The following is a 14,663-nucleotide window of genomic DNA, read 5'->3' as shown; positions in this document are numbered from 1 at the left end:
TTCTTTAACAACTTTTTAATGACACATTTAATCCATTACTCTGTACAATAAAAACAAACAGTTAAAGTACTGACTAAATGAAACATTGGATGTTGACCTTATTAAAAACCAGGAAAAAGCAAATCTGGAACCGAGAGTTCAGTTTTAAACTGTAGAAGAGGCCTAGTCAAAGTAAGCAGGTTATCTGTGGTTGCTGCTGCTGGCCTGGCTGGAGCTGGCGGTGGCGGCGGAGTGAGCTTCTCGGTACTGCTGAGTCCAGCTCCGTGGATCCTGCTCATGAAGCTGAGACAAACCAGAATAACCAGTTAGGGAACATTCTGGATTAAATCCTATCAGAGTAAAACAGAATTAATCTCATAATCGTCAACTAATTTACAGACTAAAAGAAAAAGGCCATTTACAGAAAGAGCAACGCTAAGAGTATAAAACTGTTTCATGTACATTCTGCTTTCCGATTTCTAATCAGTTAATCCCAAGGATTAGCAGAATTTTGGGATTGTTTTTATGTTAAATTGGGTGAAAATAAAAAGTGTCTAAAATGCAGAGGAACCCTCCAGCGCTGGCCCAAATAAAGCCGACATAAACGGAGTCCAGCGCGACGATTTGGTTTTATTTGATACTTTTTCTCTGCCAACGTGGTTTTGCTTCAACCCACATAAGGAGTTCAGGCTTTTTCTACAGATCAATGAGCAGCAGGGGGTAAAGGTCATTTCTTCTCTCCTGGATTACCGTTATTGGTTTTTAGACAACAAAACGTTTATTTTCTTAAAAAGGAACTGAATTATTTGTTTTGTGTTTTTATAATATTGTATAAAAGCAAAATTTTCCAGTTTTTCATCCGATAAATGGTCAGATTAATTGATCAGTAATGAATCGTTGGAGCAGAACCCTCACCTGACCCATGAACTCCAGGATCTGGGCTCTGGACACCTCCATGTCGGACCGCTGCCCCCAGCGAAACTCGTACTCCACCGGTTCTGTGTGCGGGATCCGAACGTACTCCAAATACCTGCAAACAGGAAACCATGCGTTCATGACGGATGTATTACATCATAAATACAGAAAAACGTAACAACTAGTCAGAAACCAGCCGATCTGCAGCGCCACCTATCTGTTCTGGGCTGCAGCGACAGGAAGTCCGGTTCAGGGTTATAGCAGCTTTGAGTTTTTCATTATAATTTAGTTTTATTTTGTTAGTTTTAATTAGTGTGTGGCGTGTATTTGCTAGTTACTAGTAGTCAATATTGTTTAGTTTTTAGTAGTTTAGTTCAGAAACTGGCTCTGAACACACCAGAATTCAAAAAGGTCAAGTATTGTTATCATGTTTGCATTGACTGGGTAATGGATCCTCAACAGGAGAAGTAATTTTCAAAACATTTATTAAAATATTGTTGAACAATCAACCGACTGATGTTTCCTTCAAACTCTTCCGTTGCCAGAATAAGCTCAGTTAACAAAAATGTTTCCTCAGTCATTTTGTTAGTTTTAGTGAACTGTGGAAACTTTGGTCCAGGCTGCATCATGATGTCTGCAGTGGGAATGCTGGCCGGCCTCTGGGCTGCAGGAGCCGCCTGCTCTCACGCTGCTGTTAATCTGTGGTGTGGTATAAACCAGAGTCTATGGTCTGACAGAAACTGGCTCTGAACACACCAAGCTGTGACCCGAGCTGGACTCGAACCGGCGACCTCTCGGTTGGAGGCTCCAGAGACTGAGGCTGAGCCAACAGGTGGGTCTGTTTGGGTTACGATACGCAGGCCAAGCGGCTGCCTTTTGCTAATCCGAAAGCTGCAGCTTCTTTCTTACCTCTGACGCACAAATTCATCGGTGATGACTTTCCTCACGTCACCAAACTCCTCGTGTCTCTGCCTGGAGGGATTTATGTCAGAAAAAAATCAAAACAACAGTAAACATGTTGGAAAAAACTTAACTTCATATGTTTTTCACCAGCGGCAGACACTGCTAACTAATCAGCTAGCTGCGCTAACTGTCAGGCGCTAATCATGAAATTATCTCTGCCAACGCTAAAGCAGTATAACAAGCATTAAAGGGGATTTATTATCCAAATTTCACATTTTGCTTGTTTTTGTACTTTAACTTGGGTTTCTACCACTCCTAAAAACAGACTTTAAAAAATTTAAAATAAAACCACCCAGCAGTTTTTAGCAATAAGTTTATATTTTCTGGTGTTTGGAAAACAAGCCGTTTCAAAAACCTCTGATTGTTAAGACACAATAGATGAGCAATGTGCTGTTGCCTAGCAACCCAAGCTATGTACTTATGGTTATCTTGATATTGTCTGTCTGTTTCTTGTTTTAGACAAAGTTGTAGGTAAAAAGAGAGGAAACAGAACTCACCCACTTCAAAATAAGAGCATGAATATAAACTACAAACTTTATTCAGCAGAAAGTTTACAGAACAGCTAACTAAATTAGCATTTTATAATTTCCCCTGAAAAACCAACTAAGTTCACTAAACGTTTTCAAAGTTAGCAAAATTCTAACCAAAAAATTATCTCCGCTATAAGAGCATTAGCACAAGTGTGTCCACCATTGGCCATCATAATCAGAAACCATAGAAGAAGAAAGCTAAAGCCCTGAAGTTTCAACCAACAAGCTGACTGCTAGCTTAGCAACAAGCGAGTGAAGCTGCTGAATGTAAAAACTCTTCCTTACCCCGGATCAACACGCAGCTTCTTCAGAGTGTTCCATATCAGGTCTGAAAAAACAAACATTTCAGTCTCATTCTGGTCAACAAATAATAATAATAAGGTGAATTAGGGTTGGGTGGTAATGTGCTGACACTGCAATCCATCATGAAAAAACAAAAAACTGCTGTAAAGTTCATGCCAAACATTCACAATATGCTGCGATTATATCAGTTAACTTCCTGTTTTCTTTTTTCCCTTTCTCATCTTTGCCTCCATCACAGAAACGTTGTAGATAAAAATGTAAATATGTGGCTGTGGAGGTCAACTTCAGTCAAAAAGCCTCTGAAATTTAGATTTTAATTTAACATTCTCATTTGCAATAAAAAAGAAACTGAAATTCTCCATTAAATGAAACAGAGATATTCTCCTGCGGTGTAAAGTTGGACATCATAAATTTCCGGAGTAAATTTAAGAGATGAGCATCTGGACTGATTATTTAGAAAGCGCTTTAATAAAGAAAAAAATTCACAACATTCCTTGCAAATATTTCTAAAGTAGCACCTCAAAATAAGTGATTTTGATTGAAAAAATCAAGAATCCATTAAGGAATCAATTATTGATACTTATGCAGTTTTCAAAATTATTTAATCCAACTAAAAAAACAGTTTAATCTTAAAGTGCATCTGTGTGGTAAAGCTGGAGCTATGGGGTCAAAAGGTGCTGCAGTTTGTCCTCCTGGACACTAGGGGTCAGTGTAGAAGAGAGTTACACACTGAGCATTAGATTTGCAGCAGATTGAAGAAAAACAGAATTACCACCCAACTTTATAGCGAAACGTTGCATCATGAGACTCACTCTCTCTGACGACGCCGCCTTTCATAAAAATAACACTCAGGATCACAAACAGCAGGCCCATTTTCGGGTTGCTTGGACGCCTACAAACAGAAAAAGCGTTATTTTTTTAAACCAAACATTGAAAGTTGTGCTTAACAAACTACAGGAGATATGTGCTGATACTCACTCCACTGGCGAGGGTCTGGCTGTAGAGGCGTCCAGGTTATTCACCAGAACATACATGTGGTTCTTGGAGTCAATTTCAACCAGTTTTAAGCCAAACACCTGGTAGAAAAATCAAATATTAATGTCAGATTTACATTTAATCTTATAAATGTATGGGAGCATATCTAACCAACCTGTTCAAATGTCCGCATTGCCCTCTTTATGATCTCGGGGTAGACGGTTCTGTAATCCTTAACGACGTGTTTAACGAGATCTGGGAAGAGAAACGAGCCACGATTTAACCACTGACACTTTCTCCAACCCTAAAATATACACAGAAATTATTTTCAATTTGGGATTGTTTTACAGTAATAAATATTTGTTTCCTTTTCTGCCTTTAGACAGAAGAAATAAAGTAAAATAAAAACCTTCGAGAAGAACATGAGATCCGATTGTTTTGCCTTTTTTTGTTCTTTGGCTGGGCTGCACTGAAACGAATTTCGCTGAGCTTCTGTTCGATGAAAATAAAGGCCGACTCTGATTCTCTTCAGAGAAAGCTACCTTATGAAAAAAATTATCTCTACTGATAAATTAAACACCATCAAAGCAAATATTCCCTTCAGGATATTAAGAGGCGTTTCATCAAAATGCAGAAAATATTTACAATCTGCTGAATATTCTTCGTAACCTCCTTCACAACATCCGTGAACCTGCTCTGCTCCTTCGTTCCTCAGTTTCCCTCCCTCTAACTGTGAATCAACCAAGGTTGCCGGTTCCATCCCCTTGTTGCCATGACGATACTCTACCTGCTCTGCGCACAGGAATCTTCTTCTGGTCCTTTACCAGGATGTACTGCACCACCTCAGCAGTCTGCATGAAAGGTAAAATATATTACATTAACATTGTTTTAATTAAACAATTCATTACTTTAGGTGTACAGGTGCACTAACTAATCAGCTCTCCTTTCCATAATTCTTGGTGATCAGCTGATATTTGCATGTGTACTTTTAGAAGCATCTTAATATTTTTAAACCATTTATTTTTGCAAACCAAACATGTCTGGGTGGCACTGTGTTACCTTCTGATCGACCTGTGCAGGTGTGAGTTTCTCCAGCCCCCTCTGGACCTGTGATGTGCTCGGCTGAGTGAACGTTGCATCTTCATCCTCCTCCTGTGTCATGAAGCTGTTGGACTGCCGCTAAATAAAAACACAGACACACTAAGAAACATCCCAATCTGAACAGAAACTGTTACAGTTTCATTCCAACGTAAACAGTCTTCAACGTCAGTCTACATGAGAATATGAGTTGTGTTAGCATTGGTTTTTTATTCAGGTTGAGCTTTATCAGCACACTCCAGTCCTTACATAGTAAAAAGTAGATCAATAACTGGTAAATCTTTTTTTTTAAATCTTTTTTTAAAACATTTTTTATCTTTTTATCTCTTTCTCTTTCTTACTGTTTATTCAATGTCACATGCTGTTCTTATTTTTTCTTTTCTTTTTTTTTCTTTAATTATGTAAAGCACCTTGAAATGTCCTGCTGTTGAAATGTGTTATACAAATAACAGTTGATTAATTGATTGATTGATAAAATTGATTTTAAAAAAAAGTCTTAAACCAATCTTAAATCACATATTTTATTTTCATAGCGTTATTGTTAGCATATGCATTCTATATTTCTTGTTAGCTAAAAGGTTTATGCCTTTTTTAAATAAACACTTTAAAATTATAAAAAAGCTACTAAATATGCTCCTAATTCTTTCTATGCATGTTCATTTCAATAATTCAGATGTTTTTAGTGTCAAAATTTTAGAATTTTAGTCTGATGAAATGACTATGTTAATGAAATTGTAAAAAAATATATATATATACTTATTTGAGATTTTTTTTATCCATATGTTCAATGTGTATCTGATCCAATTGGAATCCATTGTAATGCACAACATACTTACTACACAAATCCAGATTAGATTATATAAAATATGGATTATTTAAGTACGGTTTGTGGTCTGTTTTTGCCTATTGACATGTCCATTTTTAAAGTTTTGGATGATATGCAATTTTTATGCATTTCCTGGAGGTTCTATCAGTAATCTACAACCCAAAATGGTTGATGGGCAACATGTGATATGATAAATTACATCGTTAAAGTGCTGAAAACGATATTATTCAGAAAATAAAATGTTAATTTCTTATTCCGTGATCTGAAAGATGATTTTTAGAAATTCAAACTTTTTAAAAAATATGAAGAGCTGAAAATTTACCCGATGAATGTTTATGTTTTCTGGGATCCTTGGGCTCTGTGTCTATTTAGTTTATTGTGAGAAACACAAAAAATGGCCGGGAGCGTGACCTGGGAAACATGGCGGCGGAACCAGCCTGCTCAAACAATCCTGCGTGTTTTTAACACTTACTTTACTCTGAGATGAGCTTTGTACGTTAGATAGTCGTTTTCTTTGCGTCATGGCAGGACAACGTCTGAAAGAGTCATTTTAAGTCATAAAAATGAGCTTGACTTGAAACACAAACATAAACAACACATCAGGAAGTGATGCACGTTAGCTGAACAGAGTGTTAGCTTATTAAACCACGTATAAACAATAAACAAGTAACGTTCTTACCGACGGAACAATGTCTAAATCCCAGTAGAGTAATAGCAGTTTATAAAAACAGGTTTAAATATTTCACTCACTCACTAAATGAACCGTTTCTATGAACACCAACCGGTGTTTCAACCAACTGTCGAATTCCCGCGATTGCTTCCGCTGATGACGCAAAATCCCTGCGTCCTGAAGGATTGCAATACGCCAAGATCATCGCCATATTGGAAGGGGGTACGCTAGTCATGAAAAGAAAATAACGTTCAAATGACTTGATGATTTTCAACTTTTGCTAAGTTAAAAAGATTGGCTCTTACATTTTTAAACTAATTACATAATTTAAGCAATTACCAATATAATTTCTCCTCAGAACAGTGCTGCTAAGGAGTATCTTCAGTTTGTCAATCAGACACATGTGAGGGTGTGAAGGTCCTTAGAAAATATTTTATCATTTAGCTTAACAAAATTATTTTTTACTCAATTTTATTATGGCGGGAATGAACTAAAACAAAAATATTAAACAATCCGACCTGACGAATGATTTTAGAATAATAAAAACTGCAATGATCAGGTTATCCAGCAGGAGGCGATATCGCCGCAAGAGATGCAGATACTGCAGTTAAACTAAAAGAGAAGAAGAAAAAGGAGGAAGGAGAAGAAAGAAGAAAGGTTAACATTAGAGACAGTTATAAAGTAAGTATAACATAAAAAAGGAGATTTTTGCTTTCCTATAAACAACTTAAAAGTGTAGAAATGAGGGGTCTACTGTCTGATTGGCTGTAACGTGCATTTATTTGAATAAAAATAGTTATGTGTGGTTATTTAGAGCTGTAAAGTTTCCTGATATTTGATTAAATATAATTAAACTTTAACCGGAATGCTAGTTGACGTGTTAGCTGGACTGCCCCAGTTTGTGTTGGTCAGCTTAATTAACGTGTTCAGGTGAGAGAGACTTTGTTCAGGAACTACAGGATGTTACAGCGGACTGAGACATGCTGCTGGATGCTTTTAAATAGTCTTCATTTATAACAACAAGTGACAATATGAGAAAAAAACAAAAAATCAACATAAACACAGCTATACTTGAATTATATACCTGGTTAACCAGTCAAGTAGAACAACCTTTAGGTTATGCATTCCGGTTAAAAAGAGACAATCAATATTTTCATTCACATTTGGAGGAGAAAAAAAAAATCTTGCTGGATGTGACGTCACTGTTAGATCACACAGCTCCTCGCCTTTTGACCTCTCTGTGTCACAAAGTTCAGACTTTAGTCTCCTGATTGAATCCAGGATTCATGCAGTTTGGAAAAATCTGGAAGTTAAGACTTTTCCAGGTCTGCAGGAGTTCAGATTTTAATCTTTAATTCACCATCGTGATAGTTTCATCCATCTATTAATCCGTCCATACATTAATCCATCGGTTTATTCATCCATCCATCTATACTTCTATTCATTCCCTTGTCCATCCATCTGTCATTCATTTATCCATCCATCTGTTTATCTTAGTGCAGTTCTCTGGTATTCTTTTTCTCTCCATCTTTTCATTTTCTTGTTTTTTTTTGGGAACTCCAAACTGTAGCTTACTGATAGCTGACTGTTAGCTTAATGTTAACGTTAGCTTAATGTTAACATTAGCTTGATGTTAGCTTAATGGCTAATCTTTTGCCAAACCAGCTCTGATGTGCTTAGCATCATTTTTTGTTGGAACGTCCAATCACGCTCATGTTTCAAACCTCAAGTTGAAGAATCTGAAGGTCGTTCATTCTGGACTGGATCCACTGCAGCTGTTTGACCTTTGTTTTATTCTACTTTATTTTTATGATTATTTCATCTCTTGTTGTCAGGGTGACTGTGGTTGTATGTAGAACCTCTGGAGAGCCAGGATGCCCCTGGAGGTCCGATGGCCGTTCCCACAATGCCCTGCGCTGGCGTGGCGGGTCTCCAGCTCCTTCATCATGGGCATGGTGGGAACGTATTCCTTCATCTGGACCAGTAAGTGTTTAATCTCTGACTGCAAACAAACATCCAGCCATGCTAGCGGAGCAAGCAGCCACTTTCTGGTCTCCATTCAGAGTACATGAACTACCTGACCGTCCACAACCAGGAGGTTCTGCTGGACCTGATTGACCACCGGCCGTCAGACACGCCCCTCATCACCTTGTCCAATCACCAGTCCTGCATGGACGACCCCCACATCTGGGGTAAGACCCGGGAACGTTGGCGGTTCGGCCCTGAGGGTTGTAACCAGGAAGTAAAGTAATGCTGTTCGTTTGGAGCAGGTGTGCTGAAGCTGCGGCAGCTGTGGAGCTATAAGAAGATGCGATGGTGAGTTTTTATTCTCCTGGCGATGCACCGATCAGATGTTAATATCTGGACAATAAATCAACAACAATATATGTCAGGATAGACATGGGATCAATATCAATAGATAGAATATTCACTGAGCTCCAGTGTAGGACTGCACTGCATTTTGGGAGATGTAGGCAGAGTCAAGACTTTCTTTTTTAACTTATTCACAAATTAGATCAGGTAGGGTGTCCAAACTTTTGGCCACATGGGCCAAAATCGACAAATAAATAGGCCAAAAAAATTAAAAAAATAAAGTTAAATAATAATAATTTAAAAAAAAATAGAAAGATTAAAATAAAGTTAAGCAACCTTCAGACTGAAAAACCCAGTCTTAGGGTTTTAAGGGCAGATCCATTCAGTCCAATTTTATGCTTTATTTTTTATTTTACTTTGTTTTTAGAATTTCTAAATGCTCTTTCTGAACCATCTGAGGTTTGCTGCAGTTTATTCTGTACATGTTTGACTGAGATAGTCAACATGCTGTTTCTGTCAGTTTCAGTTTCTTTATTATTTATGTTACATTGGCTGTTCTAATTGAGCCGATTGAACAAATTAAAGTTTGTTGACCAGCAAACTCGCTTGACCAGCTTGTGAAGCTGCTGGTGTATTTCACTGAGCTGTACTGGTGCAGAGTTATCCAAACATTTCAGTCGGTTCGGCTGTTTTTCTGTATCAATCGGTATCAGTTGATGATAAACCTCAGATATTGGTATCTGAAGTGTAGAAAGTGGATCGGTGCATCCCTGGTTGCTCCTCCAGTCCAGATTTTCCCTGTGAGTAACCATGGAAACCTCTGTTTGGACCGGACAGGACGCCGACAGCGTCTGACATCTGCTTCACCAGAGAGCTGCACTCCTGCTTCTTCAGCCGAGGAAAGTGTGTTCCTGTCTGCAGAGGTGAGTCCGAGCAAAGCCCCAGTTCGGGTTTCTGCACAAATGAAAGACGCAGTAACGGTTTGTCTCCTGCAGGCGACGGTGTTTACCAGAAGGGCATGGACTTTGTCCTGGAGAAACTCAACAAGGGAGAATGGGTCCACATTTTCCCTGAAGGTTCGTCAGTAGTTCATGTTTTAGATGTTGTTTCATTGAGTCTTTGGGATCAAAATAAAACTTCCTCTGTTTTATTCCTGGTTTAACAGGGAAAATCAACATGACGGAGGAATTTATCCGCCTGAAATGGGGTGAGTGGAACAGCCTCTTTTCTATCCGTCTCCTACTGTTTGCACTCTTCAGCCTGACCCAGAGTCTCGGCCTTTATCTGGTTCAGAACCAGGCATTGGACCAGGTTCTGCTGGTTCTGCCCCAGTCAGGAAGTGGAGAACCTCTAAAATATCTCCTACATCTGGTGAATCGTTGGTCCTGTTGTGTGTTTCAGGTGTAGGTCGGCTGATAGCAGAGTGCTCTCTGAATCCCATCATCCTGCCGCTTTGGCATGTAGGTGAGTAAACCCACAGTACGAACACGCTGCATGTTTTCGTTTACATCAGGAAGGTTCATGCACAACGATTCTTTTACATGCCATCCGTAGCCGCGCTGCTGCAGTAGAGACGCTAACTGGATGAAACCTGGAAAGTAGCGCTGTTGTCAGTTGCTATGGCAACTAGTCTGAGTGTGGACTCAGAGAGCAAGAAAAAGTGGTTTGAGTTGCTCTTTAACAGGTTTCCTGGGTTATTAATTCAGAGAACCACAGCAAAGGGAAAAATAGCCCAGGAAACCAGTTAAAGAGCAACTCAAACCACTTTTTCTTGCTCTCTGAGTCCACACTCAGACTCGTTGCCATAGCAACTGAAACAGCGCTACTTTTTGTTTTTTATAAAATAGTTTTTTGGTTTGTTTGAGTTGATGGTGTTAATTGTTTTCTCCTGGGTGTGTTTCTGTGCTTCCAGCTGTGAGTGTTTGCTGTTTCGTCTCCTCAGGTCTGACCGACGTCCTGCCAAACGAGTCGCCCTACATTCCTCGGGCCGGGAACGTAAGACCTTTGACCTGGATGTGTTTTGGATTTGTTCTGCTTCTGTTGGTATTAAATGTTGTTTTTTCTTCCAGAGGATCACGGTCCTGGTGGGAAAACCTTTCAGCGTCAAAGAGCTGGTTGATTCCCTCCGAGCTGAAAAGAAGAGCCAGGTGAAAACGACAAACTGCTTTTTAAGGGGAAAAATAAACCAGCAGCAAATTTAACTAAAGAAAAATGTCTGAACTAGGAATGCACTGAAAATATGGCCTGATATTCACATCCAAAATTAACAGTAATGTAATTATATCTCATAACCAATATAACACTTATTATACACATTTCCTTACACACTGAACACTAAAAATGACCAAACTGGTGGCATTAATTTATTTAATCCTGATGTGTCACTATATACCAATTTAATAATTATTTATTTACTTCTCGTTTAGTTGAACCTATCAGGGGCTTTTTATTTAACCCCAGTAACATTAAGGAATAAATTTATATGCAGATTTAACACATATTATAATTCATTAAACGTTGAATTATGGAGGACAGAAGTTGTCAAAACATAGAAAAACATAAATAGTTTGATGAAGTAATAATTAGGTCAAATATTGCTCCAAAAATAACTTTCCCAACTTATTTGATTATACATAGTAACATAGATTAATATTTGTTTGTCATTTTTAATTGTAGTAATGTAACATAATCCCAATTTATTATTGGGATTATTATTATTATTATTATTATTATTATTAATCTTATTGTTTTGTTAGTTTTCATTTTTATTTCACTATTTATATATTTTTTATATTCTAGCTGTTGAATATTTTTTAAAAATATATTTTTCTTTTACTTTTTATTTTAATTATACATTGATTTGTATGCTATAGTCTTGCTCTCTCTCACTCTCTCGCAGCCTGACTGAGCTGCAGACACCGTCTGTTTTCTGTGACGTAAATTTAACTTTATAACCACAGGCGTAAATTCCAGGGGGGTTTGGGGGGCCCGGATCCCCCAAGTCTTAAATCACTAAAGGAACTTTTTTATTTAAACAATACAAAAATGAAAAGGCAAAAGAAACAAAGAATAAAATAAACTCGCCATTCATCTAAGAAAAAAAATAAGGATGAATTTTTAGTCAGATTGAACACATTAAAAACCTTTCAGATAAGAGATATGGAACTAATAAAGGACATTGATATCAGTTATTAATATCAGTTAAATTTAACATAAACATATTTTATGTTAAATTTCACTGTAACTTTGTCAACACGCTTAAGAAATCTCCCTGTTTATTAGGATTTCCTCCCTTGGTTTTAACCAAACTCTTGTTTTAGATGGAAATGAGGAAGACATTGACCGACTTCATCCAGACGGAGTTCAGGAACCTGAAAGCTCAGGCTGAAGGTCTCCACAGACAGATAGAAACCAGATCCTGAGGCTCGATTTCCCTCCAAACAGCGAGCAGGACGGACGGACGGACGGATGTAGCGTTAGCCTGGTCAGATGCTAACACAGTTTGGACTCTGGTTCGGGTCACTAACCTTCTGCTCTGACAACATGCTGGATTTTTCAGTTAATTATGAAGAAAACGACAATCATCAGTGATTGTTTTCTGTACTTTTGAAGAAACAGAATCTCCAGCTGTTAAATAAAAAGCATGTTTTAAATTGAATTAGCGAACAGCAGCTGTGACGCAGGTTGATGACTGATTGTTTTGAATGTATGTTGACCCAGAAATTGTTTCTGCTGTGGATTTTGAATCATTTCTGCTCCTAGTTTTCAGATCAAATCCAACCTGTGCCTCTGTTCACCTCACTTGTTTTTACATTTCTGTTATCCCTCATTTTTAATTCTCATATTTAATTTAAAATAATTTCTGCTTTGATTTAGCGGCGTCAGACGCTTACGAAGGCGGTAATTTAAAATACATTTACGATCTTTCTTCACTGTTTGCTTCGTGTTTCGATGTTGGTTCTGATGATGCGGTTGGAGAATTCGACGTTAAGCTGCTCTTTAAGTGACCAGGAAGTGTTGTCCAGTTAAAGCACCTGTGGACTGACAAGCGTCTATAAACTGATGTCAGTCCTGATTCGTTAGCGTGCCAAAGCGCCAGCAGCTAAACTCCCAGTTCTGTTTATATCTTCCCATTTCCATCAAGTTTTCTCTAAAAGTTGGACTTTTTCTAACTCTATTAGCATCTAACGCTAACAGTTTTTACACATCTCGACTCACATTAGATGATCTTTTTTAAGATTTTACCACAGCAGCTTCCGTTTAGATTTTGACCCCATTTAAATGTTTTTTCCTCCAACTACTTTGATGTTGATTTAATCTTCACATCCACAATTTATACATGAAAATACTGAGATTTTTCATTTCTTTCATCCTGTTTTATGCCAAATAATACATCACTCTGCAAACCCATAACCCTACTTTTACTCCTCTTATATGTTCAGCCATTAATTTTTCCATCAAAGCTAAAAACTGACGTCTTTAGCCTGTTGTATCTTTTATAAGGTAACTTTACACGCTCGTTTACCTCCACGTTGTGCCACATGTCGATTGGGGAATCGTCTGCTTGATTTCTGGTCTCAGTCTGAGGTCAGAGGTGCTTTAACCTCTTTTCTGTCTTCTGGTTTCTGATTCCTGCTCAATTTTTTGTTTATCTGTTTGCTGCAGCACCGATCACTATCACAGTTCTGGCTGGATCGCTTTTATAGCCTGGCAGTTCAACACCAAACACTTGATTTGTGATATTCTTGATGGGGTTTTTATGGCCATTATGTGAAGATTTTGGGAAAGTATGTTTGAAAAATGCTGTATTTTCTGTAGATCTACTAACTTTTTGAAATTATCCCCAGCTTTGATGCATATTTTGTATAAATAGAGAGTATTTTATCCCCGGATTACTGACTTTTCTAAGGGAAACAAAACATTGATTTGCCATTATTTTAAGTGAATCACCTTTCTGTCATTGTTACTCTTTCCTCCTGTATGCTTTCAATAAAGCATCTGACTTTTAAAGCTGTGATTTGTCTTTGTTTTGTACCCTTGTTTCTATTCTAGCCCCAGGACAATCATATATTTCTAAATGGTATTTTAGAAAACAAAACTTAAGCTTAATTTTACAACTGAGTTGAGGTATTTTGATGTCAAAGCTTATAAAACTGAATAAAAACACAGAAAAATATTTTAAATATCTGTACACACTCTTCGGGGTTAAGTAAGCCATAATATAATATAGCTGCGCATAATAACTTGTCTTTGTTACTTACGTGTCGCTCTTTTTGTAAAATTAGTCGTAGGATTGCTTAACCAGAGAATTTCACCAATATCTTGTATTGTGATTATGTGTTAAGTTGTTTTGCCATAGATACACCGGAGTTTAGCGCGCTCCTGCAGAGATGCTCCTCAGTCGTCACGTGGTCTCCTCTACGTCACGTTCGGCACCTGCTGTCATATCGGAGGAAAGATGGCGTCGTCAGGGACAGCGAGCCTCTTCCTCCAGCGGATTCCCGGGTCCATGACCGTGTTTCTGGCCGTGTTCAGTGTTCTCATCACGGTGCAGTGCGATGAGCAGGTCCCGGTCATCATATGGACGAGTGAAAGGTGAGTGGGGTCCAGGGATTCTACCGGGGCTTGGACCGTCCGCTAACCGTTAGCAGTGTATTAATGTCGGAGGAGGAGAAATGTTAGCTGTGATGTCGAAATTAGGTCTGAATTTAACTAAAATTATCGCGCATTAGAAGTCATGTTGTGTTTATTTATGCGTTTAGTGTCACCTCAGGAGGATGAGGGCTACTAAGAATAAAAAAATAAATTAAAATATTTTTTTTCCAATGGCTTTAATCACCTTCAGTATCAATTTTCAATTAAATAAATACGCTTTCTAGATCGAGGAATGTGTATACATAAAAATAGACTATTGAATTATATAAAATTATATTACATGTTGTTACAATATTAACCTTTAATTGTAAATATAACTAGTTACTGTCTGCCTCAGATATTCTAAACATTCAAATACACTTTATAGCAGGGGTGTCAAACTCAATTTCCCCGAGGGCCACTTCAGCATATTGGCCCCCCTCAACGGGCCACATTG

At 38.0% G+C, this 14,663-nt stretch overlaps 3 protein-coding genes across 6 annotated transcripts in view; 2 read left to right on the top strand and 1 right to left on the bottom strand.

Moving 5' to 3' along the window:
* On the bottom strand, positions 1 to 6,428 carry ndnl2 (necdin-like 2). Of its 2 annotated transcripts, none has more exons than XM_007574398.2 (11): positions 6,340 to 6,428; positions 6,062 to 6,125; positions 4,725 to 4,844; positions 4,453 to 4,516; positions 3,841 to 3,920; positions 3,669 to 3,766; positions 3,503 to 3,582; positions 2,673 to 2,715; positions 1,804 to 1,866; positions 895 to 1,009; positions 1 to 282 (listed from the first exon to the last, which is right to left on the bottom strand). In XM_007574398.2, the coding sequence occupies exons 2-11, from the start codon at positions 6,110 to 6,112 to the stop codon at positions 181 to 183; spliced, it is 816 nt and encodes a 271-aa protein (XP_007574460.1). In that variant the 5' UTR covers positions 6,113 to 6,125; positions 6,340 to 6,428; the 3' UTR covers positions 1 to 180. The 2 variants fall into 2 exon arrangements, with proteins under 2 accessions (XP_007574460.1, XP_007574459.1); XM_007574397.2 differs by having other exon boundaries at positions 6,269 to 6,419.
* Positions 6,429 to 6,836: 408 nt separating this feature from the next.
* tafazzin (tafazzin, phospholipid-lysophospholipid transacylase) lies at positions 6,837 to 13,586 on the top strand. Of its 2 annotated transcripts, XM_007574396.2 has the most exons (11): positions 6,837 to 6,940; positions 8,095 to 8,242; positions 8,323 to 8,451; positions 8,530 to 8,575; positions 9,410 to 9,495; positions 9,568 to 9,648; positions 9,738 to 9,779; positions 9,974 to 10,036; positions 10,515 to 10,567; positions 10,642 to 10,719; positions 11,893 to 13,586. In XM_007574396.2, exons 2-11 carry the CDS (start codon positions 8,134 to 8,136, stop codon positions 11,992 to 11,994), a joined length of 789 nt encoding a protein of 262 aa, XP_007574458.1. In that variant the 5' UTR covers positions 6,837 to 6,940; positions 8,095 to 8,133; the 3' UTR covers positions 11,995 to 13,586. The 2 variants fall into 2 exon arrangements, with proteins under 2 accessions (XP_007574458.1, XP_007574457.1); XM_007574395.2 differs by having other exon boundaries at positions 9,410 to 9,648.
* Positions 13,587 to 13,980: 394 nt separating this feature from the next.
* Positions 13,981 to 14,663, top strand: part of atp6ap1a (ATPase H+ transporting accessory protein 1a) — a 12,356-nt gene continuing 11,673 nt past the window's right edge. The window contains exon 1 of one of the 2 annotated variants that reach the window (XM_007574393.2): positions 13,981 to 14,167. In XM_007574393.2, the coding sequence (XP_007574455.1) occupies positions 14,031 to 14,167 (137 nt within the window). In that variant the 5' untranslated portion in view covers positions 13,981 to 14,030. The remainder of the gene's footprint in view (positions 14,168 to 14,663) is intronic. The other variant, XM_007574392.2, reaches the window with a different exon arrangement.

Source organism: Poecilia formosa, unplaced genomic scaffold (genome assembly GCF_000485575.1).
Source record: "Poecilia formosa unplaced genomic scaffold, Poecilia_formosa-5.1.2 Scaffold351, whole genome shotgun sequence".
Classification (NCBI taxonomy): domain Eukaryota; kingdom Metazoa; phylum Chordata; class Actinopteri; order Cyprinodontiformes; family Poeciliidae; genus Poecilia; species Poecilia formosa.
Note: the sequence above shows the minus strand (reverse complement) of the source record. Positions and strands in the feature narration are given on the sequence as shown.